We start from the raw sequence: 27,924 nt of genomic DNA on the forward strand, positions 1-27,924 counted from the left end.
AGTCCCTGGATCGAAACCTAAACTCTGAACCCCACATTGGGCTTCCTGCTTGGTGGGGAGTCTGCTTCTCCCTCTCTCTCTGCTCCTCCCCCCTCTCGTGTTCTCTCTCCCTCACTCTCTCTAGTAAATAAATAAAATCTTAAAAAAAAAAATACTCAATGAGCTGGACTTGAAAATAATTTGTAAAAATCAAGTACTATTGTTTTTATAGTCCATGATTCTTTGCAGCTAGTTTTAAGGTATGTGTGATCTGAGGTAAATACATATGAATTATATAGCTCTTCGGAAGAGAAAAGATTGAAAATAAATGTAGATATTATCAGGGGAATTATGCTATATTAAATTTTCTAACTTAATCTGTTAGATAATTTTAAAATTTATAAGTCCAGTTTCTGGTTAAAAAAAACTATACAAAATACTGTATTAGACTGAGTTAATGAATTTATTACTCAAAATATTTGCAATGTAGTGAAGTAAATAACAGCTTTGACTCTGTTGGCCTGTGTATGTTCAAATCCTGAGTCTATCATTTACTATTTCTGTGACCTTGGGCAAGTTACTTGGGTCCCAAATGCCTTAGTTGCATTTTATCTTAGAAGAGCTCTGTCTCATAAAGTCATTATAAAGATGAAATGAGTTAGTACATAAAAACGCTTAGAAATGTGCCTGGCACAATGTAGGTACTCAGTAAATGTTTGGTGTTGCTGTTGTTTAGGAGGAATTAATGGGAAGAAAATCAACCAAACAGATGTGAACTGACATTGATGATTCCTTTGAGGAAAAAAAGTGCATCTCAGTAGTATCAAACAGAATTAACATCCTCCTCTGACATCTCCATACCAGGGCTAAACAGTGCTGTCACCTAAGAAATAGCCTGGCAGAGCAGGTCAGGGACCATTTCCAAACTCCCACTACCGAGGGCTCGCAAAGCCTGTGGGAAACTGCAGCACTGGAATACTTGTTTAATAGTGTTTATGTGATCTTGATCATATCGGCTCTGTCACCTTTGGTGACTGGATTTCTAAATTGGTAATCTGTTGCCTATTGATTATTTTTCTTCCTTGCGTTTATACCTGAAATTTTCCCTTTGATTTCTGCCTAAATTATTCCCAATTGCTACTTTATTAACTCTAGACTAATAAATATAGAACTCGCTTAAGGACGAGTAAACAGAAAAATCATGGAGCCTGGAGATCATAAAAACAATTCTATAAAGATTTGGAGTTGCCACTCTCCAAAATATATTCACAGAAGGAAAAAAAAGAAAAACCAGATTTGTGCATCCAGATTCAAGTGACCATAGTTCTTTGAAATTTCAAGCCACCAGTGAAAGGGGAATAATTTGAGATGAGGACAACCTGAAGAAAAGAAAAAATATGACTAAGTTAAAAATTGTACCATGCAGAATCAGCATTTTGGACCTTACAGAATATAAAATCTGATTTATAAGTATGTTAACCATGTCTTTTACTTTCTGTATTCTCATGCATTTATCATCTCAGGGCCTCTCTAACCTGGGAGGGACAGCTTCTCCCAGAGTTAACCGGTTCTTCCCAAGAGACAGCGAACTATTCTTCTAGATTACACATCTCTCACCTGGCCACAATGTACCTACCCTAATCATGCCAAGGGTCAGGTACCAGACCCTATTAGGAACAGCCTCTATGCTTCAGAGCCTGTTGAAATTATTCAAACTAGCCAGTCTTAAGTCTGCTTGCCTCGCCTTCCCCTTCATTCCCAAAGAAACCACAATAAAGGCTCTGGTCCATAATTTCCTCCCCTCTCCTATCCTGACCAGTCCTGGTGCTGCCCACTGTGTCATCTTTTCCCTTCAAAAGATGGTCTGCCTCCATCTTTTGAGACCTGTGAATATAACTGGCTTTTCAGTGGCAGTCATCTCCTGATCTGTTGGCCTTACCATACCTGAGTGTTAAAACTTATATTTTAAAACAATAAGTTTTGGTTTAGTTTAGTTTAGTTTAGTTTAGTTTAGTTTAGTTTAGTTTAAAACAATAAGTGTCTAGCTGGCTCAGTTGATGGAGCATGTATATGACTCTTGATTTCAGGGTGGTGAGTTCAAGCCCCATGTTAGGCGTGGAGCTTATAATTTAAAAAAAAAAAAAAAAAAGGACAAATGATAGAAGACTTGGTTCCTCTTTCTAGATACCTTTTTCCTCAAAGAGAATTTTGTTATTAGGGGTGTAGGCTTTGAACTCAACACCAGCTACCTTTACATTCCTGCTGGGTGATCTTAGACAAGTTATTTAATTTCCATATGCCCTAATTTCCTTTTAAACTTGGAGGAGTAGTAAAAATTTGTCCTTAGAAGTTTGTTGTTAGGAGTAAATATAGTATTATAAAACATCTTTAACTTAATGCCTACCATATAAGCCACTCAAGAAATGCTAACTATCTTTACTATCATCACTCTTACTATTTTCCAGCTTTGGACCTATTCTTTTCTAAAATATTGGCCTCTCTTAGGACCCTCTTATCTTCTCATGCTCTGTATTATCTCTAGCTGATCTCATCACCTCAATATGTTTCTGTATCTGTACATTACGATGGGGATTTGCCACCATACCTATTTGCTAAAAGTTCAGATCCATACATTCAAATTATCTGATCTCCAGATATTTTAGACCTAAATTATTCATCATTAAGTATCTCACAGGCTCCCCCTTCAAACTTGTTCTGCCACTATTTTATATTCGAGTAAATGGCATCACCTAATTGTCCAAACCAGAAATCTAGGTAGGATTCATCTTGGCACCCTCCATTGCCAGCCTTTCAAGCATAAATTGGTACTAGATCTGGAGAGAATGTATTCACAAAGAATGTTGATTACATTTAGGAGAGGAAATAGAGATGAAGGGTAGGATAAAGGTATTTCTCATTTTATATCTTTTTTGTGTTATTCAAATTTTTTATTTTAAAGATAGCAAAACGGGGGTGCCTGGGTATCTCAGTCGGGTAGGTGTCTGCCTTCAGCTCGGGTCATGATCCCAGGGTTCTGAAATTGAGCCCCATGTTGGAGCTGTCTGCTCAGTGGGGAGTCAGCTTCTCCCTCTCCCCGCTGCTTGTGCGCTCGCTCGTTGTCTCTCTCTCTCTCTCTCTCTCTCTCTCTCAAATCTTTAAAAAAAATTAGCAAACACTTGATGGGATGAGCACTGGGTGTTATTCTATATGTTGGCAAATTGAACACCAATAAAAAATAAATTTATAAAAAAATTTTTTTAAATAAAATAAATTAGCAAAACATTAAAAAAAAAACCTGAGTTGAGCAGTTGAACTTAATTTCCTTTTATAGCTAAAAAAATGTTAACTTTTTCTTGAATATTCCCAGAAAGAAGTTAATGGCAGAAAATTTCTGTAATTTAGTGTCAGGTATATAGTAGGTGTTCATTAAATATTTGATTAGTATACATGAACAAATGATGATTGCCATTTGTTTCCCCTTTTCTAGCTAAATGATTTTTCCAGTGGAATGCTGTTAGCACTCAGTCAGTGGCATCTGGAAGACAGAGCGGAAACCAGTGTCCGAATTTGGCCAATAGTTACTATAGGCTACATAAAATGCTTTTCTAAGAGTATACAGCTCTGCAGACCGTCCTTCTGGGAAAGAGGAGAGAATCCATAGGGTACATCAGAGTTAGTGTGAAAAGAGCATCTAAGGTTCTATGGGCTATTTCTTAGCTTAACGTAGGTGATTAGCTTTGAGCCTCTAGCATTGACAGATATGTGCCAGTAACCAAAGGAAATCACTCTTTTCTTGATGGCTGGCTAAAATTTTAGTGCATAAACTTGGATGCAGTTATTTTGAGGATAACTCATTTCACTCTTAGAATGCCTGTTGAGTTTTAGACTGCAAGTCATGGAAAAATAACTAATTTTCCATTTTGGTTTCTGCTTTTTTAATCTATCATTCTCCCAAAATAAGAAGTAAAGAAAAGAGCTGCTGGGTTCCTTTTTTTGTGTGAATTTTTTTCAATCTGATTCCTTATGCTCTAAAAACAGGTTTCTCAACCTCAGCACTATTGACAGTTTGAGCTGAAAATCTCTTTGTGGGCCTTCTCTTATTCATTGTAGGATATTACATGCTTACTATATGCCAGTAACGTTCTTTCCCTCCCCCGTTGTAACAGCCCAAAATGTCTCCAGACGTTGGAGTTGGAGGATGGGTGCAAAATCTACTTCGAGGACTACTGCTCTATAGGAACATAATCTTTGGTTTTTGGGTTTTGTTTTTTTTTTTTATAAGAATTTTTTTTTATTTTTTTTTAATTTTTATTTATTTATGATAGTCACACACACACACAGAGAGAGAGGCAGAGACATAGGCAGAGGGAGAAGCAGGCTCCATGCACCAGGAGCCCGATGTGGGATTCGATCCCGGGTCTCCAGGATCGCGCCCTGGGCCAAAGGCAGGCGCCAAACCGCTGCGCCACCCAGGGATCCCCTTGGTTTTTGTTTTTAATTGTCTTGCTTAATGCTATTTTTGAAACATGGCTCCAAAAATCCCATAATTGAGACTTGCTTATTCCAAAAACTTTCCATTAGCTTGTGGAAAGTAAATATGAATAGTTGGCATTGACTATTAGTCAATTATTTGACTAATTGGTAATTAGTCATTTATTTTTACCTCCACTAAGACTGGTAACTTGAAAGCTTATTGCTAGAGAATACCTTTGACATTTGTTATCCTTGGTAGTAGTATGGAGTGACCTGAGCATTGTTGCAGAAAATGTGCAAATCCAAATATCTGCCAAACAGTATAAATACATAAAGAATCATGTGTATACGTTACAGTATGTTAGTTGGTGCTGGTGTGATTAACTTACAAATTTATTTAAAGATAAAACTAGGGCAGCCCGGGTAGCTCTGTGGTTTGGCGCCACTTTCAGCCCAGGGCCTGATCCTGGAGACCTGGGATCGAGTCCCGCGTTGGGCTCCCTGCATGGAGCCTGCTTCTCCCTCTGCTTGTGTCTCTGCCTCTCTCTCTCTCTCTCTCTCTCTCTCTCTCTCTGTGTGTGTGTGTGTGTGTCTCGTGAATAAATAAATAAAATCTTTAAAAAAAAATAAAGATATAACTAAATTAACATTTGCTATTATATTCTCTTTCAATAGATATTACAATTTCTTCTACAATTATGGAAGTTTGGAAAGATATGAATGTTCTGTTCTAAAATTTAATAAGCTTATCTTTTCCCCAGATTAAAATAATAAGTTGAGTTTTCTCAGTTTTACATTTTTCTGCCATATTATTTTCTTAAATCTTTTATACCAGACTCTAGGAAAACCTGACATCTGATTATTTACGTATTTTTATTTATTTTTTTTAAGATTTTATTTTTTTATTCATGAGAGACACACGGAGAGAGAGGCAGAGACACAGGGAGGAGAAGCAGGCTCCCTGCAGGGAGCCCGAAATGGGACTCGATCCCAGGTCTCCGGGATCACACCCTGGGCTGCAGGCAGCGCTAAACCGCTGCACCACCAGGGGTGCCCCTATGTATTTTTTTAAATTCAAGTTAGTTAACATATAGCATAGTATTAGTTTCATGAGTAAACTTTAGTGATTCATCACTTACATATAACATTACCCAATGCTCATCACAAATGCCCTCCTTAATGCCCGTCACCCATTTAGCCCATCTACCTCTTCTCCAGCAACCTTCAGTTTGTTCTCTATAATTAAAAGTCACTTACGGTTTGCCTCCCTCCCTGTTTTTTTCTTATTTTATTTTTCCTTCCCTTCACCTGTGTTCATCTGTTTTGTTTCTTAAATTCCACATATGAGCAAAATCTTATGGTATTTGTCTTTCTCTGACTTATTCTTCTTAGCATTATACCTTCCAGTTCTATCCATGTCGTTGCAAATGACAAGATTTCATTCTTTTTGTTGACTAATACTCATACACACACACACACACACACACACACACACACACACGATGTGGTTTATGCATTCACCAGTCAGTGAACATTTGGGTTCTTTCCATAATTTGGCTATGTTGATAGCACTGCTATAAACATTGGAGTTCATATGCCCCTTCAAATCAACATTTTTGTATCCTTTGGAGAAATACCTAGTACTGCAATTGCTGAGTCATAGGGTAGTTACTATTAACTTTTTGAGAAACCTCCATGCTGTGTTCCTGAGTGGCTGTACAGTTTGCATTCCCACCAACAGTGCAAAAGCATTCCCCTTTCTCTGCATCCTTGCTAATATTTATTGTTTCCTGAGTTGTTATTTTAACCATTCTGACCTATGTGAGGTGATATTTCTTGGTTTTGATTTGTATTTCCCTGATGATGAGTGATGTTCAGCTTTTTTTCATTTGTCTGTTAGCCATTTGTGTCTTCTTTAGAGAAATATTTGTTCATGTCTTCTGCCTATTTCTTAACTGGATTATTTATTTTTGAGTGTTGAGTTTGGTGAGTTCTTTAGAGATCCTGGATACTAACCCTTTATCTGATATGTCATTTGCAAATATCTTCTTCCATTCTGTTGGTTGCCTTTTAGTTTTGTTGATTGTTTTCTACACTATGCAGAACCTTTTTATCTTGTTGAGTCTCAATAGTTCATTTTTGCTTTTGTTTCCCTTGCCTCAGGAAGGGAAACAGTAAGAAGTTTCTATGTCCAAGGTCAAAGACATTACTGCCTGTGTTCTCCTCTAGGATTTTGATGGTGTCCTGTCTCACATTTAGGTCTTTCATCCATCTTGAACTTATATTTGTGTATGGTGTAAGAAAATGACCCCATTTCATTTTTCTGCATGTTGCTGTCCAGTTTTCCCAATACTGTGTGTTGAAGAGACTGCCTTTTTTCCATTGGCTATTCTTTTCCTGCTTTGTTGAAGATTAGTTGACCATAGAGTTGTGGGTCCATTTCTGAGTTCTCTGTTCTATTCCATTGATCTATGTGTCTGTCTTTGTGCCAATATCTTACTGTCTGGATAATTACAGCTTTGTAATATAGCTTGAAGTCTGGGGTTGTGATGCCTCTCACTTTGCTTTTCTTTTCCATCATTACTTTGGCTCTTTGGGGTCTTTTCTGGTACCATACAAATTTTAGGACTATTCTAGTTCTGTGAAAAATGCTGATTATTTTGATCAGAATTGCATTGAATGCATAGATTGCTTTGGGTAGTATAGACATGTTAATAATATTTGTTCCTCCAATCCATGAGCTTGGACTGTTTTTCCATTTCTTTTTGTTTCTTCAATTTCTTTCATAAGTGTTGTATAGTTTTCAGCATGCAAATCTTTTAACTGGCATCTGATTTTTTAAAAATTTACAATGGACTTTTAAAATTATACATATGTATACATGCACATATTATATATTAAAAAGGAAAGAATAATATGGTAAAAGCTCCAAGTACTCATCACCTGGCTTTAGCTTGAGCAAGTGTAAACATTTTGCCAAGCTATCTCATCTGTTCCTCTCCTGTCCCCACCTTTTTTCTTGGAGTATTTCAAAGCAGACCCCAGACATTACCTAATTTCACCTGTAAGTGCTTTAGTATGCATCTCTTAGAGATAAATACACTCTGTCCTTTTTTTTTAATACTAACTCCAGTGTAATTATTTAATAAAATTAATATTGATTCCCTTATATTGTCACCAGCTAGACCCTAAGACCTGACCTTTATTACTACCTGCTTGTACCCACAGACTTTTGTCCCACATTCTTCCTTAAGTTCTTTTTTTCCAGCTTATCTCTTAAGTCAGGCAAAAGACCTGAGGGGCATAGCATCCCATGATATAAACTGAAACTACCACTCAAGCAATAAGGTCTGCCTAGATAAACAATTCCAGCCAGCCCAGGACCAGGACACCCAGACCAGTTTGAATTTAACCCCCAACTCATGTCTACACAGTTGGACCATGGATGAAGTGACCCATAGAGTGATGAACAGTTACCTTTTCCTCATTATAATATCAAAACCTCTACCCAAGACGGAGCACAAGCCTCATTTACAGAACATACCATATATATAGGTATATTTCCTTAAGACACATATGCCACCCTATATGTTGATCTAGTGGTGACAAGGCACCCTTATGTAAATATTTGTTCTAATCCTTTTTTAAAAAAAATAATTTAAAAAAAGATTTTATTTATTCATGAGCAAAAGAGGCAGAGACATAGGCAGGGGGAGAAACAGGCACCCTGTGAGGAGCCCAGTGCGGGACCCGATCCCAGGATTCCAGGATCACGACCTGAGCCCTGACCCAAAGGTGGACACTCAACCATGAGCCACCCAGGCACCCCTATTCATTCTAATCCTAAATAAAAGAAACCCGTTCACCCTTGCTCAGGGAGTCAGGCTTTGGAAGTTACTCCTCATGTTCTACTTATATGCTGCAAATAAAGTTCCTTTGTGTGACAACTCACCTGGTGTAGTTTCTGTGACTCACCAAGGATCAGGTTAGTTTGATTATAGTTTCACTTAATATCTAGTCTGCATTTGGATTTCCTTGAGTATCTAAAAAAATGTCTTAAAATTGTTCAAACCAGGATCTAAACAAAACCCATACATTACATTTGGACGATATGCCCCATTGGCCTTTATAGCAGTTTTCTCTACTTCTTCCACCTTTATTATATTGCTCATTTGTTGAGGAAACTGGGTAATTTGATATGTAGAATTTCTGTATTCTGGCACTGGCTGATTGTGTAGGATAAGATGGCATTTGATTTAGCACAAAATTAGAATTTTTTAGCATATCACTTTTTTATTTTGTTTCTCAGGGAACATCATGAGTTTCGTTTCACCACTTGAACAAGTTTAAGAAACCCAAAGAATCCTTATTTTGTACTTAAGGAAACTGGGACCAAGAGAGGATTTTCCTGAAACATAGCAGCCTACCTGGAAAGTATCAGAATATTCACTATTTTCCTTGATAGTTAAAAGCAATGATCCTATCAGAAGTATCATATAATGAAACTTTTTAGCAAGGACCTCACCTGTTTTGTTCTGTTTTCTTCCTTGTGCCTGGCACATAGATGTTCAGTTAGTATTTATTATTGAACGAGTTGCCTAATGCTGCCATGTTGGTATGTTGCCTATTCCCTCTCTGGCCTAGAACCTGGAAGGTTACAATTTATTCTCTCTATAAGGGTTTAAAGCAGTTTAGAAGAGGGGCACCTGCGTGGCTCAGTTAGTTAAGTGTCCAACTCTTGATTTTGGTTTAGGTTATGATCTCAGAGTTCTGGATTCAGCCCCATGTTAGGCTCTGTGCTAACATGGAGTATGTGTGGAGTCTGCTGAAGATTCTCTTTCCCCCCCACCCCTGCCACCAGCACATGTGCACCGCTCACGCTCGCTAGCTCTCTCTCAAAAATAAATAAATAAATACATAAATAAATTTACAAGAGAACATAATAATGAAAGTATTTACCCATCATCTCAATTTCAGCACCAATTTATCTTCCTTTTTAAATGCAAGCCAGCAATAATGGCACTGGCACTTCTATAGAATGCACCACAAATCAGGCTGAAAGCAAACTGCATTAAATGGGATCTGATATCTTTAATGGGTAGGTGGGCATGATATGCAGGTAGTCTCGGATTTAACTGAGTCATTTTCTTGAAGTGCTTGTTCAGCAAAAATGTTGGGGTTTCCTTGTCTATTTTTGTTTATTTTTCTTACAAAAATATGTTTCAGCCATCAGAAAAATCTCAGCACAACCAAAGACTCTTGGCCGTCTTTCATTTAGCAAAATTCTTTCTGGTTCTGTGATGTGTGTTTTCTGTCAGCTAAAATTTACAGGAATAGTGAACCACAAGGATTTCCTGAGGAGAAGCTCCCACATGCTGTGTCTGAGGTTTCTCATATTTCTTTTGGCAACAATAACATTCTCCAATACTACAGAATTATAGTTTGAGTCCAGTGCTAATAATTTCTCTTCAAGAAAACAACTTAACTGAAACATTTGTGGTTCTATTTTGCTTGAACCAAGGAAAAAAGTTATAATAGAAAATTACCTATCATCACCTACTCTGCCTTACCCTCCAAAAAATATTCTCTTTCTGAGGCTAACCATCAGCCTAGAATAATATTCACTATATGAGACGCAGAGATTTCAGTTTGTTTATAAACCTAATAACCCCAAATCTGTAAATACAGTGGTTAGGGCTCTTGTAATGTGAAGCTTCATCTTGCTGAAAAGAAGAAATACATTATTTTATTTTGGGCAATCACGTTTTATACAACACGTTTGTTTTTTTACTCTCATTCATGTACAGTGTATGAAAAGCTCATCAATATGGTTTCACGTTCCACATTAAAATTAACTTTTTCAAAACTATCACTCCTTTTCCAACAATATTTATTTACTTGTTTGTTTTAAGTTGGCTCCATGCTGGGCTTAAAGCCCAATATGGGGCTTAAACTCACCACCCTGAGATCAAGACCTGAGCTGATATCAAGAGTCAGATGCTTAACCAACTGAGCTACCCCGGCTCCTTCAACTGCTTACCTGTTTAAGGCTTGATTTTCTTTATATACTTACTTCATCCAGAACAATAAATTGCAACACATTGAATGAAGAAGCGTATAAGAATCCAGCTATCTCCTGTTAAGCCAGATAATAAGATTTGCAAAAAAAGTAAAACCAGTCCACTTTGGTCAATACATTTTTTTCATTTTGGATTTTTTTTCATTAAAATTATATTACTTACATTAATATTGTAATGAGTTTATTGTTATTTTTAAGTTAATAAACATTTTAATTTTAGTTTCATTTCCAATATGATAAATGTTGTTAGACATTCACAAAAACTCTTTGGAGCTCTCAATAATTTTTAAGTCCTTAAACAGGTTTTGAGACCAAAAAAATCTGCGAACCACTAGTCATGATGTGGTTTTCTGAGATCTGCCAAAGAGTACACAGGTTATTTGGCAATTTCAGAGAAAAAGTGTAATTTTAGCCCCCAAACATTTTTTTAGATTAATAAAATAATAATGTTACCAAAAATCCCTTTGCCTTCTTAAAAATTGCTCATGTGCTACAAGGTCTGCTTTGGTCAGTTTCATCTTGGCTCATGTTCAGTTCATTAACCACAGTATCTTTGTTTTTCATTTATGTGTTATTGTTATCATTGACTAAATTTTAAATTTTATTTTGGCGCAAAAGTGATTGAAGCATAAAAATAGAAATAAAACAGTAAAATAAATGCTACAACTCAGAATACTATCATAAACGTAATGAATAAGAGCTTTAGAGTTCATACAGTCTGAGTTTATATGTGTTAGAAAGTGGTATGATTTGTAGTAGCAGTCCAAAAGAGGAAAGTGCAAATACGAAATACACTAGTGATTGGAGTTACATTCTGTTGGACCTGCAATACTTTCTTTTTTTTTTTTTTAAAGATTTTATTTATTTATTCATGAGAGACACACAGAGAGAGAGAGGCAGAGACACAAGCAGAGAGAGAAGCAGGCTCCATGCAGGGAGCCCGACATGGGACTCAACCCCGGGTCTCCAGGATCAGGCCCTGGGCTGAAGGCAGCGCCAAACCGCCGAGCCACCCCGGCTGCCCTGGACCTGCAATACTTTCATCCCTAGTCTCCAAAGATTATCTACTCTGAAATTTGTCAAATACTTAGTTATATAAAGCCATGAAACAAAGCACAGTGATAGCCTTGGCAAGCCCGAATTTTCCACAAATGTAAAAGTGCTTTCTAGGGTGAAAGTGATGAATTCTATCACTAGAGATGGGGAAGAAACCAGAACTACTAAAGCATCATTCATTGTTGCATAGGCTCAAATAGATGTATCTCACACCTTTGACAAGAACGTTGTGAAACCAACCAAAAAGGTAATGAAATATTTCACATTTGTAGAAAAGGCAGAATAAGGTACTAACAGAATTATACAGTTGGACATTATTGGTATTAGTCAAGGTAAATGATTAATGCTGCTGTTTTTGCAAAGTGTGTTATAGCAGGTGTTCAGTTTATGGTGTTCCCAACTGAATATGCATATGTATGCTCGTAGTGGATGTGCAGTATCTGTGTACACACACACACACACACACACACACACACACACACACACGGAACACAGTATTCATTGTTTCTCTTCTGTTTAACCTTGTAGAACTGTGTTACAAGTAATCCAGTTTTGTTATTTTGTGAGCTGTGACATAAACTGGAAAAGAAAGGGACTTTGGGTTCAGTGCTGACACAGCATCAGCTAAGTGTGTAGCAAGAAAGGTATTAGAATTTGAATGAAAAGTTTGGCCCCATCCCTATACCCCCCAAGCCTCCTGCCAGAGAACAAGTGGCAATCAAGAGTATGCCTCAAGATAACTACTGAGCATTTAGTTAGAACAGAAGTCAGCAAACTAGCTGTTGGGTCAGATTTGTTCTCCGTTCCCCACCTATTTTTCTGCTACTGGTGAATAAAGAGTGGACTTTACATTTTTAAGTAGTTTGGGAAAATATCAAAAGAATGGTATTTTGTGACACATGGAAATTATAAGTTCAGTATTTCCATAAATAAAGTTTTATTGGAGCATAATTACACTCATTGGTTTATGTATTGTTGTGGCTATTTTTACACTACAGCAGCAGGATTGATTAGTTACAATAGAGACCATATAGCCTGTAAAGTGTGAAATATTTACTGTGTGGCCTTTTACAGAAAAACTTTGGCAACCCTAGAATTAGAGTAACTCCACTTTGATCCATCTTATTTATTGTTCTTCCCCATGGGAGTTCACTTGAAGAAAGGGTTCTACTGCCTTAAAAACAAGTTTTGTTTTTTTATTTTTATTTTTTCTAAGTATGTAAACTTTTCAAAAGGTCAGCCCAACCGAACAAGCATTCTTTTGCTTTTGCCACTCTGGAGACAGCAGGGTGGAGTTCACAACTCATTTTAGAAATGCTTGAGTAATTCAAGGCAATATTTGAAGATACATTATGGGTGATACAAAGATTAACCATTTATGCTACCAGAGATTTTTCTGGTAGAGAGATAAGAAACATAATCCTTCTTTTATCATTTTTTGCATATTTTTCTCAAAAGAGCATTAAACATCACTTTAAAAAGGAGGCGTTTTACTTGTCTTTTATTTTCTGGAATTGATACCCAGCAAATTGCTACCAGTACAAGCAAATTCCCACTATTCCTCATTTTCCCAAACTCAGGGATATAGTCCCTAGAAATATCACTCTAAATTTAGCGCCTCCCCTTTGTTTCCATAGCATCTGATACAATCCTGTAATTATTGATTTGCTTGATGTTTCTATGCTAAACCATAAGGAAGTTTCCCTGTCTTCCTCTGTAGATGCAGGAGGAACTATTTGTTATTTTAGATGGTGTAGTATAATATTACAGAGTGTTGGCTTTGGAGTCAGACCTATCCTGCTTTCTGTATCTCAGTGAATCTGTTTCATCTTCTATGCAATGGAAATTAGCAATAATAATGATAGTAATGATCATCATACTTTTTAGAATTTGTTGTGAACCTTAAATGAAATGATGCAAGTAGAATGCTTAGGTAAGCCTTTGCCATATGGTACTATGTTAGTTGTGTTGCTGTTTTGGTGGTGGTTGTTATTGTATCTCTATTACCTAACATAAGGTCTTTTTTAAAGTATTAAATATTTTTGTTGAATGGAGCCAAGGTTTATTTTTAAACATATCACCAACTTTGTGCTTTAGAGAAGACTGAAAGTTAAAATTAAACCTTGATTTTTATCCAGAAAATTGTCCCATAGATTTTTTTCATCCAACAGCTGCTGACGTATCTGATGGAATTGAAGTTTTTTGCTTTTGTTTTTTTGTTTGGTCTGGTCTGTTCCAAACCTGTGCCCTTTCCACCTGGCTTATATAAAGTTGAAGTATAAATTGAGTGATTACTATGGGCCAGGTACTGTTCTAAGTGCTTTGTATTTATTTAGTCCTTATAAGAACCATATGAACTAGGTATTATTATTATTATTCCTATTTTAGGATGAGACAGCTGAAACACAGGATTATAAACTATCATAAGATAGCCAGTAAGAAGCATAGTTAGGATTTGAATCTATAGTCTGGCTCCAGAGTTTTTGTTCTTAACCACCATGTTCTACTGCTTTTATTAGTCACAGAGTCTCTTGTTTGCCATATGGTTGTATTTAAGAAACAGCTTATTTTGGGTAACTTCTTGGAGTTTTAAGTTTATTTACAGTGTTGAGCATGTGGTAGATAATACATATTTGTGCTTGAATGAATTAATGACTGATGGTATGATAAAATTATAATTAATGTAATATAATCATTGCTTAATTCTTGGCTTCAAGTAATCACGTCTTTTCACTGTAGGCCCTCTTAGGAGCTATCTATAACAAGGACTTGGCTATTTTGAAGCCATCTACTCTAATACTACAAATATTTGGGCAAAGAAATTGCTTAACAAATCTATTTATATTCCTAAATTCATTTTTTTCTTGCTGGTACCCACTCAGAAAAATCTGTGTTTAGAGTTTTTCCTTTTTTGGGTACCTCTGTTGAATTGTTTGTAAATTGTTTAAAAAATGTTAGATGGCATTGTGACAGACAATTCACTTTTTAATAGATGAAGCTTTAAAGAATTTGGGCATACTGGTCATGATAGTGAAGTCTGGTATTGAACTTGTCCTCTAAAACTTTTGACATAGTAACCATCTTGAAGTTTGCTTTATTTTATATATCTCTTTCAGAATTCTCCACTTTACCAGTACTTACAGGATCTGGGACACACAGACTTTGAAATATGTTCTCCTCTGTCACCAAAGCCAGAAAAAAGCACAGTGACAGAGGGACAACAAAAGCTTCCTGCAAGAGCCCTGCCAAAGGTAAGAAAGCACGTTCAATCTCTATGATTAATCTGGGTTTTTTAAAAAGATTTTATTTATTTATTCATGAAAGACACAGAGAAAGAGGCAGAATCATAGGCAGAGGGAGAAGCAGGCTTCTCACAGTGAACCCAATGCTGGACTCAATCCCTGGACCCTGGGATCACGCCCTGAACAAAAGGCAGATGCTCAACCTCTGAGCCAAGCAATGTCCCGTCCCTATGATTAATCTTTTATTCTTCACCTCACTGATTATTTAAACTGCCTTTGCCCTTATCCTTGCAAAGAAACAAACAAACAAACAAAAACATCTTAAAAGCACCTCCATGTCTTCCCCAACACCGGTAAGACTTTATTTTTTATTTCATCAGTACAAAACTGTTTAGATAAATATAACTCCTTGCTGTTTTGGACTATCTCAATAATTTCTATAATGAATGGAAATTAAAGTGGTTGAGGATTAAAATATATCATTTCTTTAAAATACTGAAGTTGTTTGGAAGGAAACCAGAAAAATATACTAAAACCTTAAAGAGAACTCAACCATTAGGACTTTTGTATTAATTGGAATTCTTTCTTTATGTATTATTTTTTAAAAAAGAGCACAAGTTGTAAGAAAGCAGATTGATAACATATTTCGTAAGCAAGGATATGTGATGGAGTGGGTATATTTACCTCAATTTGTGATGCCCTTTATAACTCCACAGAATCCTTTTATGTAATAAATATCTCAGTTGATGTATAAAATTGTAAGGCTGAGATACGGGAAGGATCTCCAATTATGTTCTATAAAATTCATTTACTAGATTCATTTATGTTCTATTAGCCATACTTAATAAAATTAAAAAATATTCTAGTACATTTCAGTTTTAACAAAAGGAATTCTAATTTAATAGAAAAAATAAACCAGATTACCTCATTTCTTTTTTTTTTTTTTAATTTTTTATTTATTTACGATAGTCACACACACACACACACAGAGAGAGAGAGAGGCAGAGACATAGGCAGAGGGAGAAGCAGGCTCCATGCACCGGGAGCCCGACGTGGGATTCGATCCCGGGTCTCCAGGATCGCACCCTGAGCCAAAGGCAGGCGCCAAACCGCTGCGCCACCCAGGGATCCCAGATTACCTCATTTCTTGAACATTCTAGTTTAATCAGTGTTTTATTATAAGACATCATTATTTTTGGGAGGAGGCTTTTTAAAGTTTTCAATTAGTTATTTACTCTGTGGTAATAGAGAAGGAAGTCTTTTTTCTCCTGTTCTTAGAAAAACCTCTAAAATGTGAGGTAACCAGGCTGGGGGGCCATTTGCAAGAGTAGAAAAAATACCAGAGAAATGTTTTTTTGACTGATGCTTCCAGGGTAGGATTTAGAGAGTTAGAGCTCACATGGATCAGAACCAATTTGCTAGTCCTCTGGACTTAAACTCTTTCTCTTTCTTCTCTCTGCCCCTTTCAAATGTGATTGTTCCTGGGAAGTGTTTTGAAAGCAAAACCAAAGGATATAGCTAATAGGTTATTTATAGATTAAAACTTGGATTTGAGATTACTTGGCAACAGAAGACAAGAATGGACCATGGGATAGTCTTAGGCAGGATATGGGCATTGGCCTTTTTTGTTGTTGTTCAAACTTGGGCTTTACAGGTATTTAATCCTTTTCATTTATGATAGGTATTTTTACATATAGAAGTGTTATTAATTTATAAGTAACTAAAATGAGAGTTTAAAATTTGCTAGTCCTCAGAAATTAAAAAATACCCAGAGAATGTTTTCAAAATTACCACATCTAGAAAGTTCCTTTAGTTTTCATATTACATATTTCAACTGTATGAGCTATATTTTTCTAAAATGGAGTTTTTCTAAATCTGGGACAGCTAAATTTTAGAAAGATTTATTGCATTATTTAGTTCCTTCTCAAGGGATATATTTTTAGAATTGCCCCCAAAGTTCTGTTCAAGCAGTGAAGTACCAGTTATTTTCTTTGGAAAGCAATTTTTTTGTATAATATGAGATCATGATAAAACTTGTTAGCCTTAATCACTCTTTTTTAACTTTTACTTTTTAATGTTATCATGATGTACTCTTACTGGTATTCTCACTATGAATATTCATTCTCTGTATATTTTTTCTAGTTTTCCTGTGATTATTCATAAATGTTCCTTCCATAAAGTTTTAACATCAGGCCTCTTCCCTGCTTGGTCAGTTTTTCCTGAGTGATCTCCTCCTCTTTCTTGCCCTCATTGACCACTTATGTGTGTTCTCTGTCTTCACTGAAAGCTAGATGTTTGTTTAAACATTTTCACCTGGCCTGTGCCCCAGGAAACAGATTCATATATGTAAAACAAAATATTCTTCCCATATTCCCAAATTACCACTCTTTCAGTTAACTTAAGATTTCCTATTACTCCCACATTAATTTGGTCTCTAAATGATATATCAAGTGAACTTCTTATGTCTTGAAAATACAACCCTTATCCTTTACCATTTTTTTGCTATCCTACTTAAGGCCTTTGTCAGTATTTAGCTGGACTATTAAATATTCTCCTAATCATGCTTCTTGGCTACAATCATTTCCTGCCAGTGCTGCCTCTGCACTGTAGCCAGTTATTTTTCTTAAATGCTGATTTTTATTGTTTCATTTCCTTGCTTAAAAATCTTTGATAGGGGATCCCTGGGTGGCTCAGTGGTTTAGCGCCTGCCTTCGGCCCAGGGCGTGATCCTGGGGTCCTGGGATCAAGTCCCACATCGGGCTCCCTGCATGGAGCCTGCTTCTCCCTCTGCCTGTGTCTCTGCCCCTCTCTGTGTGTATCTCATGCATAAATAAATAAAATATTTTTTTAAAAAATCTTTGATAGCTTCTCACAGCCTACAGGATAAAGTCTAAACTATTAGGGCATGTAAGACCAAAGCCCTTTAAAACCCCTCTCAGTGATCATGACTATTCCCTTCTTCCTTTGGGTCTTAGCCTGTCCCAGTTTATGCCACCATGCCCATGACATGTGCTTCCATGGCTGTCCCCTTTATTCATCCTGTTCTCTTACCCAGAATTTTCCTTCCTCCTTTGTTAAATTCCTGCTCATCTGTTAGGGCATAGCTTCAGTGTTAGCACCTCTTGACCTCTTTTCCTACATTTTCTCAGGCCTTAAATTGGTTTGTAATTATTTATACCATGTCTTCTATACTAAGTTCTTAAAAACAGCAGTTAGGTATAGTCATCTTTGTTCCTATGACCCTTTTTCTGTACCAGGGATATAGTAATCACTCAACAAACGTAAACTTCATTTACTAGCATATACAGGAAATGGCTATTAACAGTAAGGTAAATTGAATTTTTGGCTGACTAAATATATAACTTTTATTCAGTATGAGATACTTTTTCTAAAATTGGTTAAAATATCTTTCTGCCATAGATAGCATTGTGGAATGAAATGTTCTTGGTATTTGAGAACTGGGTGCATCGTTTGGTTTTCATTTTGAAATACATACTGTCATCATTTTGACATATTCAAGGTAAATGAGCTGCATCAGGATAACTTCTGAGTGTTCTTTAAAAAATCTACTTTCAGGTCTCATTTCAAACTTATTGAGTCTGAACCTTTAGTCTGGGGACCCAAGAGTTATATTTCTAACTAAAATCTCTAGGTGATTCTAATGTGCAAGTAAATGTAGGAACTATTAAGAAGCCTGAGACAGTGACAAACGATATAACCTAGATGATTTCTTTTCTCCCTTTTTCTAATAAAAATTCTGATTGATTAGAAGTAAGTTATTTGAAGTTTTTCTGCTGTTTGGATATGTTTAATAAATCCTATACTATGTCATTCATCTCCTTCAGCAAGGCATCCTGTTAAAAGTGGCTGAAACCATCAAAAGTTGGATTTTTTCTCAGTACAATAAGAAAGATGACTTACTTCACAAGTTGGTAAGTGTTTGCTCTACTTCTTTGTCAGTTTTCTGAGCTCCGGTTTATTAGTGACAGAATCTAATGAATCAGAATGTTTTGCTACTGATTTGGGCAGTGATTGATTCTAAATAGAAATTCTGAAAGGAGAATAAAATCTCTGAAGGAAGACTACCTGCCTTATTAAGTGTTAATAAAGTTTGTTGGTGTCACCTTAAAAAAAAGAAAAAAGAAAAAAAAAACACCAAGAATTTCTTCAGTAGTTGTGGATCTTTGAATTTGGATTTATTAGTATTATTTCATAGTTCTTTCAAGAGGCTATTAGCTATTTAGAATAGAATATTCTGGTAGTTATTAATACCTTATTTGTTAGATTATTAATTTCCTGCTGCTATCTTTCTCCATTGACAAGTATTCCTCTCAATAGGGAAAGGAATATATCTATTAGTGAGATCTTCTCCCATTTCGTTAGGAGCCCGTCTTTTCCTTATCCCACAGTCTGTGATTACAAAGTTTGGACAAAATCAAAGTGGTTCCCCCCTAATTTATTTATCATTAATTTATCATTTTCTGACAACTTCATATGTAAAATTTAGTCTCCTGAGACTACTAAACACAGAATTTCCCAAAGACTTGGATTTGTGGCCATTGAGAGTCTTTGTTTTCCTGGGAGACTTGCTTTTTTTCCCTTTTTTCCTTACTCTCTACTGTAATAGATCTGGAGTTTGACCTCTGACCCTCAAGGGGGAGTGCTTCAACTTTGTACATCCTAAGCAATGCAAAATCCAGATAGTATAGCTAAAAAAATCGAAGTTAGGAAGTTCTCATGGCTCTCAGAAGGAATAATCAAGTTACAAGAAAGCATATTTCAGGATCCTCTGCTGGTCTGTGACCTTAAGATGATGATAATTATCATTCTTGTAAATTATCATTTGTAAAGAGATGTTTACAAAGTGCTTTCACATTTTGATTTGGTAATCCAAACACTATAAGGTTTAGTGCAGTTTACCAGTTGGAAAACCTGAGATTCAGATAGTTTGGTTTAAGATTACTTATTAAGTGAATTGTTCAAGAACGGTTAGGTAGAAAGTGGTAGTTAGAATTTGAACTTAGGTCTCCTGTTTCAAAGCCCAGGCTCTCCATTATAACATACCACTCTCCAGCTTGAGTATTATTATGTATTGACTGACTAAAATTACTTTTTTAGCAATCCAAACGGGCAAGTTCTCTGTTCAGGGTTTCATCTTTGTAGGTATGTTGAGAAGGTCAATGAAGTGTCTTGTCACCTACGTAGAATATCATCTCTATCCAGGTGGAGCCATCCTCATCCTTCAGTGATACTAGGACTGTGGTAAGGTATATGGATCCATATACATTTTTCTGTGGTTTAATCATAGTCTACATAGTCCTGATCTTTTCATTCTTGGTTCTTTGTCACTGGCCGCACATTTCACTGTAAAGCTCCAGCTTCTATATGCATTTCTTTTGTGCCTGTATTATAGAGAACTGTAAGAAGTACGTACCAAAGAAATCATTTACTAGTAATGGAACAAGGAATTACCCTGTTGGCTTCTGGCATGAGATGCTTGACTTTTCTCTCAGCCATGACATATTTAAATTTTTTTTGGTTATACAGATACTGAACCATTCCCTCTTTCCTTTTATAAAAATACTGGCAGTTGTTCCATGATAGCTGAACCTTTTGCCATTGTTCCTTTTTATTAAAGTAGTACTTCTTAAAGATTAAAAAAAAAGTTCTTTTATAACAATTGTAATGGTAGTGGTATTTGCACTTTTTAAGCACTTTTTAGCCTGTAAAGTGCTTTCACACATGTTATCTCATTTGATCTTCATCAGCTTTATGAAACAGCACAATATATTTAAAAATATACAAGATCGTTGAAATATATTGATGCATGAATAGTTCCCTTCTCTATCTCTAGGGGTAAAAACAAATCTCTCTCTTCTTTAGCTGACTTCTCATACCCTTTCATTCTATACAGGCAGAAATCTTTTGAGTTACCTTCTCATACCATTTTTCCATTTAGATCCTTAAAAGATCCTGTTACCCATCAAATCGAGTCTAGTTCATCACTTCAGCATGAAAAAGTCTGCATAATTTGGCCCTGAACTACCTTTCCAGCCTTATCCACCATGTTTTCATCAGCCAACCCAGTCTTCTTTTTCTTTTATTCCATAATTATTCTGTATGTCTGTTTTTGTGCCATTATATTGTGGTAGAATTCTTTCCATTTTTCCTCTTTTATTGCAGTCTTTTTCTAAGTAGTCCTAGCTCTTCCTCAAGGCTTTTCCTACAAACTTCAGCCTATTGGATCCTTATTTTCTTTAGAAATATAGTAATAATTATCCATGCCATGTTTTGTAGGTTTTTGTATTGTGGGTGCTTTTCTTTATTGTATTTTAATTATTTTATGTGTACTACCAACATTAACAGCCAACACTTACATAGTACTGACTACATAAATGCTCACTGTGCACCACTTAATATTTTATGAATATTGACTTAATTCTCACAACAACCCTGTGAAGTAGCTACTATTCTTAGGCTCATTTTGCAGATGAGGAAACGGAAGCAGAGAATTAAGATGTGGAACCAGGATATAAACCTAGGTACTAACTAGGTCTTGGTACTCATACTTGTTGAGGGTGAGCCAAAGTTCACATGGTACACCTCCCCACAGCATACAGCACCCAATCATACAGATGATATACAAGTATTTAGTCAATCAGAATTAGTACCTTTTAAAGGTCTTCATTTATTTGAGAATTGGACCTGAGTCCAAATAGGATTATTATGAGGTGGTTTTTTTTTTTTTTAAGATTTTATTTATTTATTTATGAGAGACACAGAGAGAAAGAGAGGCAGAGGGAGAAGCAGCCTCCATGCAGGGAGACTGATGTGGGACTCGATCCCAGGTCTCCAGGATCATTCCCTGGTATGAAGGCAGTACTAACCCGCTGAGCCACCCAGACTACCCGGGAGATGTTTCTTAATATAACAGGTATCTATTTCCCCACTACTTTGATTGCAGTATTGCAACAGCCTCTCTCTTTAATGCAGTTCTCATTTTTATAATTAAAGAGTAACATACAATTTTATAATTTATCCTTAAGAAAAAATTTATTAATTTAATCTGATTTCATTTTATGATCAGAATATAGTCCAAATTCTTCCTTTGTAGAAGCAGTCTAGTACTAGATAACACTGCTTTAGTTATTTAGAGTGTCTTGGTCACTTTCAAGTTTATTTGTATGTTTAGGTGATTTTAGGTAGTGAGTCACATTCTAGAATCACATATTCCTAGAGCTATTAGTACTGCCTCAGAGCAGAATAGTTTTGAGGAAACAACCCACTTTTGCAGACAGGTCTGATGCCAAGGATGATGTTAAAGAAAATGTGTACCTCATTAAGCAACATATCTATACAAGGAACTATGAAGAGCGAAAGCTCCCTTTTATGTTAATAGCTTTCCCCCTATCTCTGAGCTATAGCCTTTCTTTAGTGAAGCTTCTTTATAAAGTGCATAGAGGTCTCATAAAAGGTACAATTTAAAGCTTTTATAGCAAAAATTTAATTTTTAATACTTAATATTTTAATATCACTGTGGGGGGGATCCAAGTCAAATAATAAGGCCAATGTGTGGAGATTTATTTCAAAGATTACTTGAAAAGCTGCCGTGATCCTCCTTCCACCCCTTCTCCAACAGTGGTATAAAGTGAATTGTGCTATTCTGTTTATGAAAGTGGGGTGGAGGGTCAAATAATTGGTTCCTAATGTTAGAATCATGATTTTTTTTAAGGTTTATTTATTTTGGAGAGAGAGTGAGAGTGAGCTGAAAGAGGAACAGAGGGGGAGGTAGAGAGAGAATCCCAAGCAGACTCCATGCTGAGCATGGGACCCAATATTGGGCTCAGTCTCATGACCCTGAGATCATGACCTGAGTCAAAATCAAGAGTCAGATACTTAACTGACCAAGCCACCAGGTGACCCTAGAATCATGATTCTAAGAAGAGAAAAGAGGTACATGAAAAGATGCTCAGCATCCTTAATCAGGGAAATGCAAGTCAGTACCACAATGAGGTATCACCTTACACCTGTCAGAATGGCTAGTATCAAAAAGACAAAAAATAACAAATGTTCCAAGGATGTGGGGGAAAAGGAACCCTCATGTAATGTTGGTGAGAATGTAAATTGGTGTAGCCACCATGAAAAACATTATGAAAGCTCCTCAAAAAATTAGAAATACACATGTAATCTAGTAATTCCACTATTTGACTATTTACTCAAAGAAAATAAAAACACTGATTCAGAAAGTGTTTATTGGAGCATTAGTTACAATAGCCAAGATAGGGAATCAACCTAAGTATCCAATAGATGAATGGATAAAGAAGAATGGTAGATATATTCAATGAATATTACTCAGCCTTAAAAAAAGAAAGAATGAATTCTTGCCATTTGCAACAATATGCATGGACTTAGGTATTAAACTAAATAAAATAAGTCAGACAAATACTGTATGATTTTACATATATGTAGAATCTAAAAACCAAAACAAACAAAAAAGCAGAAATAGACCCAAAAGTACAGAAAACAAGCATGGTTGCCAGAGGGGTGAGGGATAGAAGGATGGGCAAAATGAGTGAAGGAGAGTGGGAGCTTCAGGCCTCCAATTATAAAATGAATAAGTCACAGGGATGAAAAGCATAACAGAGGGAATTTAGTCACTGGTACTATAATAGTGTTGTATGGTGACAGATGCTAGCTACACTTGTGGTGAGCTTAGCATAATGTATAGAGTTGTCAAATCACTGTGTTGTACACCTGAAATTAATATAACATTGTGTGATAACTACAAAAAAAAAAAAAAAAAGAAAGGAAAGGGAAGGGAAGGGAAAAAAGAAAGAAGAGAGAAGAGGCAGTGGTTTAAAGATGAAAGAAAAATATTGCACAGGTGCATGCAGGGTATGTCAGTAGATGGTAAAAAAAAAAAGTCCTACCAGGAAGACCAGCATTCCAAGAAGATGTTCTTGTTTTAGATAATTGAAAATCAATAAAGGGATGCTTGGCAGACTCAGTCAGTAGATCATGTGACTCTTGATCTTGGGGTTATGAGTTCAAGCCCCACTTTGGGCAGAGAGTTTTCTTTAAAAAAGAAAGAAAGAAAATCAATAAATATGACCATAATAGGACTAATATTAATTAAAAATATTCTCCTCAGGGCGCTGGATAGCTCAGTTCGGTTAAGCGTCTGCCTTCAGCTCAGGTCATGATCCAAAGGTCTTGGGATCAAGCCCTGCATCGGGCACCCTGCTCAGCAGGGAACCTGCCTCTCCCTCTGCCTGCCATTCTCTCTCTCTCTCTCTCGCTCAAAAAATAAAAAATAAATAAAATCTTTTAAAAAAAATTCTTTCTAAAAAAAAAAAAATTCTTTCTTCTCCTTCTCCAGAAGTGATGTATAACGCACAATTGAGAGGACGTGCACTCATAGTTAGGTATATGGATCACTGCATTCTTATTAAGTCCCCATTATGGTCAACTTAGGCAGGATAGGTTGGCTCCTGTGTGGGAATGATTAACTGGCTAAGAAGAGCAAATCTATTGCCTTCAAACCCTAGTTTTACTTTAATAGCTAAAAGCCTTGTCATTAAAAGATCTCTTTATTTTTATCTTATAATAGGACCATTCTATTCCTAAATTTAATACATAATAAAACTTCGTATTTTTCATGCAACAGACTCCATTTAGAGGACTGTAACTGATTACCAAAGATTCAGGATCTGAAATTAGAATTCTGGAAAGTTACTTATTCTCTTTGGGCTTCAGTTTTCTCCTCTATAGAACATAGAGGAGGATGGAAATGTACACCATGGAGTTTTTGTGAAAGTTCACCTGTGTAACATTGCGACTTTACCTCTCACCTTTTTTTTTTTTTATGTTTAGCTATTTATTTAAGTAACCTCTACACTCAACATGTGGCTCAAACTTGTAACCCTAAGATCAAGAGTTGGATTCTCCTCCTCCCTAGCCAGCCACGCACCCTTCATCTTTCACCTTTTTACCATGTACACTCATGTAAAACTGAAAGGAATGACTTGGCTTTTGTTCTTCCCATCCCCCTCTTCCAACTCTTTGATCTGGTCAGTTCTTGTTCATGCGCTAAGACTGAGCTCAGGCATCACCTCTTTTCCTTTCTCCAACTTCATTGAAAGTTTTGGTTCCTCTGTGCCATTTTCATAATACCCCAGCATACACCTTATTGCACTCTTTGCTCATTACGTTGTAACTGTTTACTTTTTAGTCCTCTTCATTAAATTGTGAATTCTTTAAGAGTAGAGACTTGTATGTTATGCTCATTTTTTGTGCCCTTGGTGTCAAGTATGGTTCCTGGTATATATAATTTTTTTTAATAGGAGAAAAATAGGAAGGAAGGAATAAATGAGCTAGTGTATGTGAAAGCATTTTGTAAACTATAAAGTGCTATGCACATGTTAGTGTCGTTTTGCATTACATTCCTTAATGTTGTGTTTTTAATATCCAAAGTCTGTTTTTAGGTCTGGATCCTGCTGACCTACTTTATTGGCCATATTGTTACAATATCCAGGGACAGCATCTTATGTTACAGGATTATAGTTTCCATGCTCTGTTCCAGCAATTTAATTAATTAGGCTTAACTAGACAGGTTTATTAGTCTATAGTTACTTCACAGTTTTTTATTAAAAGTTTATAATTCACATCTGGTGGCTCAGTAACATCCATCTCAATCTTTACTTCACATTTACAGTGAAACTAAAATCCCATACATCATACTAAAGATAGATTGATTGGACTGTTGTATCTTCTTCTTGGAGGCTATACTGAAAATAAATTCTCTAAATTTTGTTAGCATATTAGGAGCTTAGCCTTTAATACAAAATTATGTATGTAATAATGCCTCTCTTCCGGTTTTTTAATGGCAAGGATATTGGATTCCGACTCGACTCACTACATACCATCCTGCAACAGGAAGTCCTGTTACAAGAGGATGTGGAACTGATTGAGCTACTTGATCCCAGTATCCTGTCTGCAGGGCAACCTCAACAACAGGAAAATGGACACCTTCCAACGCTTTGCTCCTTGGCAACCCCTAATATTTGGTACTGTCCAGAAATCATCTATCTTTTGCTTATGTATATGGTATTAGCAGAGGAAATCCATCATCATATTCTCTATTGTGAAGACATAAACATTCCATACATTTTAACATAGTAATTAATGTAATGATACCAAAGAGGCTTTTTTTTAAGTACCTTTCCAAAATAAATACTATTTAAAGTGAAGCTGGAAAAAAATCCTATTGTTACATATTTTAATTCAGTATAATTAGTTCTGTGTTTAATAACCCACAAACAAGCATAACATTGCCCCAAGAATCTCTCTTACCCATATACCTGTACACATGTGTGCGTGTAGTCCTAGCCAATTCTTCATATATCTTTAAAGTTAATAGATTATATCATAAACACATTATAGAAATATCAAAAATAGGACGGGACATGAGGTAAACAGTCAATTCTTGATTTGTTGGCAAGAAGCTGTAGAGAATAGACCAACTTTTTGACTACTTGAAGTATTTGGGTCTAATGCAGAAATCCCAGGCCATAATTTTAGAAAGAATAGCAAAAAGGAGTTATATATAAAGAACTGTTCATGTCTTCTTCCTATTAAAGTATGGGTTTATTAAATGAACAAAATCATTGCTTGAACTATTCAAGTTATCCAGGCAGTTACATAACATTGGCCTCAGTGTTCTGAATTTATGTCTTCCCTGTCATGCTGACAAATGTTTCATACTGTAACAGGTAGCAAGGTATGTCTTCTAAATCTGTAGCACTCAGCATCATGATGAAGTAAAGCATCTTATCCTTTACAAATATAAGAATGCAAGGGGCTGCTACAAGGAACCAGGGTTTTAAGAATTTTACAGCTTTAACTTTCAATTTTCCTTTAGCCATGATGTGATTAAGCAACCTTCAGGCCTGTAAATACTTTTAGATTTTGCTGTTAATATATAAAAGTATATGATGAGATTTTGCTTTGATATTATCAGTACCATCTGAAAGTTAAAGGATTCCAAAAGAAATTAGGGCAGGTAAATATTATTAAGAAGCATTCTTTAAAAAAAAGAAGAAGAAGAAGCATTCTTACACTGACTTTCTTTATGATTATTATAACTATCTTTAAGTGTTTTTTTAGATATCCTCAGATACATCTCCCTATATTCACCTCTTTCTTGTATACCTTTTTATCAAAGTCTTCATTGCCTAAAAGATGTATTTTAGTCTGTAGATTTCTAATTGACCTAGAGAAAAAAAAATTCATATATTTTTACTTAATTTAAAGCAATGTAGGGGATCCCTGGGTAGCTCAGCAGTTTAGTGCCTGCCTTTGGCCCAGGGTATGATCCTGGAGTCGCGGAATCGAGTCCCACATCAGACTCCCTGCATGGAGCCTGCTTCTCCCTCTGCCTGTGTCTCTGCCTCTCACTCTGTCTCTCATGAATAAATACATAAAATCTTTTAAAAATCAATCAATAAATAAAGCAGTGTAAAAGTACAAAGTTTGTGCATATTATGGGCTGCAATAAATATGTATATTCCAGATTTATGATAGTGATTATTTAAAATTAGATGACTTAAATGAAACAGTTACTTAAGTATATATTATTTCTATTGGAAAAATACTTATATTTTCTTGAGATATTTGTTTCTGTGCAAGTAATTAGTGTCTGATTTGGGAAAAGAACTCATAATAATTACTTATTAAATAATGACTTATTAAAATGTATTTTAATATTAAAAATTAGTAAAAATTATTTTTCTTTTAAATTTTAAAGTTGGATTTTAAACTCTATACTTTGTTTTTAGGTTAGAGGAGTCCATATCTTTAAAAAAAAAAAAAAGTCATTTCAGAAGACATCTATTACCTAAACTTAGCTCAGAATTTAAAACCTAAGCACCATTATTTAGTTGCTAGATTTTTTTTAAACTATTTCACATTACTTGTTTAAATATCATAGTTTTTTAAGTTTTACTTTACAAAGAATCTAGCATTTTATCTATTTTAATAAACCTAAATTACTGATTAAAGTAATACATCTTTCTGTGGTCTGATGAATATCATTTT

General features: G+C 35.7%; 1 protein-coding gene across 9 annotated transcripts in view; it reads left to right on the plus strand.

The window, feature by feature from the left end:
• VEZT (vezatin, adherens junctions transmembrane protein) overlaps positions 1–27,924 on the plus strand; it is a 68,688-nt gene that overhangs the window by 12,839 nt on the left and 27,925 nt on the right. For 4 of the 9 annotated variants that reach the window (XM_026012995.2, XM_026012996.2, XM_026012999.2 and 1 more), the window contains exons 2-5: positions 14,704–14,838; positions 18,675–18,761; positions 20,053–20,091; positions 25,720–25,895. In XM_026012995.2, coding sequence (XP_025868780.1) covers positions 14,704–14,838; positions 18,675–18,761; positions 20,053–20,091; positions 25,720–25,895 — 437 coding nt within the window. The remainder of the gene's footprint in view (positions 1–14,703; positions 14,839–18,674; positions 18,762–20,052; positions 20,092–25,719; positions 25,896–27,924) is intronic. The other 5 variants (XM_026012997.2, XM_026012998.2, XM_072724614.1 and 2 more) reach the window with 2 other exon arrangements.

Source organism: Vulpes vulpes, chromosome 10, assembly GCF_048418805.1.
Source record: "Vulpes vulpes isolate BD-2025 chromosome 10, VulVul3, whole genome shotgun sequence".
Taxonomy (NCBI): domain Eukaryota; kingdom Metazoa; phylum Chordata; class Mammalia; order Carnivora; family Canidae; genus Vulpes; species Vulpes vulpes.